At 33.0% G+C, this 5,846-nt stretch overlaps 1 protein-coding gene across 4 annotated transcripts in view; it reads left to right on the top strand.

Annotated features, from left to right (window-relative positions):
- The first annotated feature begins 280 nt into the window (after positions 1-280).
- The window catches only part of LOC111683265 (extracellular sulfatase SULF-1 homolog), a 7,262-nt gene continuing 1,696 nt past the window's right edge, over positions 281-5,846 (top strand). For 3 of the 4 annotated variants that reach the window (XM_046948438.1, XM_023445318.2, XM_046948440.1), the window contains exons 1-11: positions 281-1,245; positions 1,314-1,483; positions 1,553-1,879; positions 1,937-2,295; positions 2,358-2,641; positions 2,714-2,862; positions 2,923-4,007; positions 4,065-4,302; positions 4,365-4,675; positions 4,767-4,949; positions 5,019-5,121. In XM_046948438.1, the coding sequence (XP_046804394.1) occupies positions 436-1,245; positions 1,314-1,483; positions 1,553-1,879; positions 1,937-2,295; positions 2,358-2,641; positions 2,714-2,862; positions 2,923-4,007; positions 4,065-4,302; positions 4,365-4,675; positions 4,767-4,949; positions 5,019-5,121 (4,019 nt within the window). In that variant the 5' untranslated portion in view covers positions 281-435. The remainder of the gene's footprint in view (positions 1,246-1,313; positions 1,484-1,552; positions 1,880-1,936; positions 2,296-2,357; positions 2,642-2,713; positions 2,863-2,922; positions 4,008-4,064; positions 4,303-4,364; positions 4,676-4,766; positions 4,950-5,018; positions 5,122-5,846) is intronic. The other variant, XM_046948439.1, reaches the window with a different exon arrangement.

Below are 5,846 nucleotides of genomic sequence, written 5' to 3'. Positions count from 1 at the left end.
AGACGAGAGTATAGACTAGACGATGGACTGGATTATAGACTGCATTATAGACTAAACTATAGACTAGACTACACTATAGACTAGACTATAGACTACGCCATAGACTAGTCTTTAATATGGAGTAAAGAATAGGAAAGACTATTTAAATATGCATACATTAATTATTAATTATTTTAAAATCTGAAAATAAATTCCGTTTATTACATAAATAACCGTTTATAAAAAATTATAAATCTAAAAAAATTAAATGATAATTTTTAACTATTTTTTTACAGATATAAAAAAACTTCAAGTTCTCCTCAAGTCCCAGCAAAATGACGTAATATTCAGAAAATCTAAAAAGAAGCGTAAAACATTGCGCTCTACAAATCATTAAAATAGAAAAAATAAACAAAATTTATTAAAATAACTGTGATAAATAAAAAACTAAACAAAATGCAGCCACAAAATATAAATAAATTAGCAATAATTGCCAGCATTATGACAATGTTCATGCTAAATTTATTGCTTAAGACAGCAGCTGCCAAAGAAAATATACCCACATATGTTAGAGATGAAGCTGAACTGCAAGGGAGAGAGAAAAGAGATAGTTATAGACCTATAGAACAACAGCCACAGACACATAGATCGGCACATCATCATAATCAGCAGCATCATTCGTCACATCATACTCACAGTGGCAGCAATCATCACCACAGGCAGCAGCAACAGAGGCAACGTAATGCCGGTTACAGTGCAGCTCATAGTACATATAGACGTTACTCAAGAGATTCTAAGGATACCGCCAACACTTACAGTAGTCGTAAACCTAATATTATTTTAATACTTACCGATGATCAGGATGTTGAATTGGGTTCTTTGAATTTTATGCCCCGAACTTTGCGTATTTTAAGAGATGGCGGGGCGGAGTTCAAACATGCCTATACCACAACACCCATGTGCTGTCCAGCCCGTTCTTCCATATTAACCGGCATGTATGTGCATAATCATATGGTCTTTACCAACAACGATAACTGTTCGAGTCCACAGTGGCAGGCCACACATGAGACACGATCCTTTGCTACGTATTTGTCAAATGCCGGCTATAGGACGGGCTATTTTGGCAAATATTTGAATAAGTATAATGGTTCCTATATACCACCGGGTTGGCGGGAATGGGGAGGTCTTATTATGAATTCAAAATATTATAACTATAGTATAAATATGAATGGACAAAAGATCAAACATGGATTTGATTATGCCAAGGTATAGCAGAAGAGAGAATTGAGATTTTTATTTCTAGTTTTTGGACTTACATTTACTATATCTTTTAGGATTACTATCCCGATTTAATAGCTAATGATTCGATAGCATTTTTAAGATCATCAAAACAACAAAACCAAAGAAAACCTGTGATGTTAACAATGAGTTTTCCGGCACCACATGGACCCGAAGATTCAGCGCCGCAATATAGTCATTTATTTTTTAATGTAACTACACATCAGTAAGTTTAATTGTATACTAAATTTATGAACAAAAGATTTATATTGTTTTTTTTTTTTTTTAATATTAGTACTCCTTCATATGATCTGGCTCCGAATCCCGATAAACAATGGATTTTAAGGGTAACCCAACCCATGGAACCGGTACACAAACGTTTTACAAACATATTAATGACCAAACGTTTACAAACCTTACAATCTGTTGACACGGCTGTGGAGAGAGTTTATAATGAATTAAAAACTTTAGGAGAACTAGATAATACCTATATAATATACACCTCCGATCATGGTTATCATTTGGGACAATTTGGTTTGATTAAAGGTAAAAGTTTTCCATTTGAATTTGATGTAAGAGTACCGTTCTTGGTGCGCGGACCTGGTATACAGCCTTCAAAAGTGTAAGTTTTTAATTTAAGAAGATTTTGGAAATTTTTATAAAATCTGAATTATTATAGGGTAGATGAAATTGTTTTAAATGTGGACTTGGCTCCGACATTTTTAGATATGGGCGGGGTACCAACACCAGCTCACATGGATGGTCGCAGTATTTTACCTTTGTTGCTAAACAAACATAGAAATGTCAAAGAACAATGGCCCGATACATTTCTAATCGAAAGTTCCGGACGTCGGGAGACACCAGAACAAATAGCCGAAGCACGAGCCCGTTTACAGATGGAGAGAACAAATATGAAATTAGCTAATAGCACTTTATTAGAAGATCTTGTAGGAAACATTACTTCCACACCACAAACACACATAGATGTCATCGATTTGGAATCGAGAGAAGAAGAACAATTTGCCGAGACTGAGAGAGGTATTTAAAAATATAAAAACCAAATAAATGGAGAGATTACTATGTATAGAATAAATTTTCAGAAGTAGACACCGATACCGAAGATGATTTCGATTTTGATAATGAAGAAGACGTCGATACTTCGAATGGCAATCTGGAGGATGAGGAAGATGAGGATGTCGATGAAGATAATGAACAACAAGATCAATTTGATAATAATCTACCTTTGGCCCCCTATATAACTAAAATGATGCGTTTAAATTCGGAATGTTCAGATCCTAAACTTTTGGAAAATTGTAGACCTGGTCAAAAATGGAAATGTATCAATGAGAATGGTAGATGGCGCAAGCACAAATGTAAATTCCATGTAAGTATAGACTGGAATAGAGGTTGCTAAGTAGAAGAATAGTTATTTAATATAAACACAATCTTAATGCAGTTACAATTACAGCATCATTTAGCGGAAATTTCTAAATATCCCAAGAATCCCAATAAACGTAAATGCGCCTGTTTTACACCAGATGGCGTGGTGTATACCAAAATTAAGCCCGAAAACTATTATGGCGAACAAAGAAGAGTTAGGAAACGGTAAGTGAGAAAGGAATAAGGAAAGGAATAAGAAAATTTTAATGAAATATGATTTCACAGTACCCAAAGTTTTGGTAAAACTTCCCGCCGACATAAACGAGACACGGAAAATTTTGATATAGAAGAATTATATCACACCGAGTTACCCTATGAAATGGAAGAACTTTTAGATTTACATGGCAATTTAAATGATCTGGAAAAACATTTATTAGCTCAAAACGAAAAGAAAGCCGAACATTTACGTCTTAAACGTGAGCTAACGGCTAATTTATTTGAAAATCCGGAGGCTCTTAATGATAGTGATGAAAGTAAAAAGAATTCCTCTTCTAATGATGCCATTTCTAAAGTAATACAAGAGATACAAGATACTCTAGAAACCTTGGAATTAAAGTTTGTAGAACATGATTGGTCTAACAGTAATACATCGAAAACATCTACGAAACTTACATCTTCCGGTTTTGTTCGGGGTAGTAAATTTCCCAAGGTAGGTGGACGTGTAGGTACCCGCTGTTATATTGAATCTGAAACTGGTAAAGTCAATTGTTCCGATGTTATCTATGATGATGAGAAAACATGGCGTAAATCAAGATCACAAATTGATATGTTAATCAAGGTTTTAAAGGATAAAATTACCCATTTGAAGGATATTAAGAAACAATTGAGAGAAAGTAAACAGCAACAACAGGGCAGATATTGGAATAATGAATTTATAGCACAATCTAGGGATGATAATGCTAATACCGATTTATCGGTAATATCAACAGAATATTATGGTCCTAAAGGATCTAGACGTCGTAGACCTTATAGCAATCAGCATCATCACCAGCAACAACATCATGGCAGACATCATCTCTATGGTGGAATTAATAATGGGCCTGGTAGCCGAAGAAGAATATCTGATAATACAGAATATGAAAAATATCCTCAAGTTTCGAAAAATATAAACATACATGATTTAATAGGAACACAGCCAAGAGGAAAACCACGCCATAATGTGCCAAATATACCTGCAAGTACAATAATCAGCAGTACAACTTCTCAATTTCCGGAAGAAAGTTCAACAAATAATAATAATTTTGAAAAAGGAAATTATAACAGATTGAGCACCTCGACTTATAATCTGGACTATGAAGGATCTAATAAAGGTAAGTGAAATATTAAAGTAAAAAAAAATGAATTTTTAAACAAAACCCTATTTTTAGATACTATATACAGCACCGAAAGAAATCGCTACTACAATCCCATAACAGATTTCAGAAGCACTACAGAAACTGCCAATCGACATATAAATCATAATAAAGGTCAAAAGGAAGTAATCAAAGAAACCTATCACAATCAAAGACAACCTTTAAATGATCCTTTTCAAACTAACAACAACAACAATAATAATAATCAATACTCAGGACCAGCAGAATGTTATTGTGAACCGGAAGATGATATGTAAATACTAACATTGTTATCAATAATTAAATATTTCTCTTATTGTTTAAATCTTTTATTAGATATCCCGATTCTAAGGAAATTGCCCGTGAAGCTAGACGTAAACTTAAGGAAGAACGTCAACGTAAAAAGGAACGTAAACGCATTAAGAAGGCTCGCTTGGAAAAGGAATGTCTTTCGGAGAAAATGAATTGTTTTTCACACGATAATACACATTGGCGTACAGCTCCCTTGTGGAATGATAGTCCCTTCTGTTTTTGTATGAATGCCAATAATAATACCTATTCATGTTTGAGAACCATTAATGCAACACATGATTATTTATATTGTGAATTTACCACAGGTTTAATAACATTTTATAATTTGAAAATAGGTGAGTATAACTAAGAGATATTCAAATGATATTCAATAATAGATTATTCAAATTAAACCAAATAATAATGTTCCTTTTTACTTTTATGCAGATCCCTTTGAAACCTTAAATCGTGCTTCATCTTTAACCTCTGCAGAAAAATCATATATGCATGATGCTTTAGCTAAACTTAAGAGTTGTAAGGGACGCAATTGTACCCTAAAGAAACCTACAATTCCTGTAAATGTTTCAACTACTGTGAATAGTTTACCCAGGGGTACAAAACGAAAACATGGTAGGATTTTAGGCTTGTTTTATGCTATTATGTAATTTTGGATTAATTTGTTATTATGTTATTCTTTAGCTTCCGGCATAGTTAATACTCCATTGAATGTGAATTCCGGTTTCATTTCAAATCGTATGGACGGCTATGATGGTCCGCAAGCTAAACGTCGAAAAGTTGCAAAGTAAGTATTTCAACGAATTGGAAGTTGAACTGAACTAGAATTAGAACTGAACTAGAATTAGAACTGAACTAGAACTGAACTAGAACTGAACTAGAACTGAACTAGAACTGAACTAGAACTGAACTAGAACTGAACTAGAACTGAACTAGAACTGAACTAGAACTGAACTAGAACTGAACTAGAACTGAACTAGAACTGAACTAGAACTGAACTAAAATTGAACTAGAACTGAACTAGAACCGAACTAGAACTGAACTAGAACCGAACTAGAACTGAACTAGAACTGAACTAGAACTGAACTAGAACTGAACTAGAACTGAACTAGAACTGAACTAGAACTGAACTAGAATTGAACTAGAACTGAACTAGAACTGAACTAAAACTGAACTAGAACTGAACTAGAACTGAATTAAAACTGAGCTAAAAATGAACTAGATCTCTACTAAAACTCAACTAAAACTGAACCAGAAATAAGCTTTTTAATTACTGTACTATTTATTTGAAAATTTGGCTATTTCGAATATTTTTCTCGATTTTATATAAAATGCTAGTATTATTTCTAATTAAACTTTATTATGTAACAAACAAACTAACAAAAACAAACTAAAATTAATCTAATTGTTATGTTCGTTTGTATTAAACATAAAAAGACTTGTTTTAATATATATAAGAATAAAAGGTGTTTATTATTTGAAAGCTACTAATCGAATAATACATATTATAAA

This window comes from Lucilia cuprina, chromosome 4 (genome assembly GCF_022045245.1).
Source record: "Lucilia cuprina isolate Lc7/37 chromosome 4, ASM2204524v1, whole genome shotgun sequence".
Lineage (NCBI taxonomy): Eukaryota > Metazoa > Arthropoda > Insecta > Diptera > Calliphoridae > Lucilia > Lucilia cuprina.
This window is presented reverse-complemented; position numbering and strand designations above follow the sequence as displayed.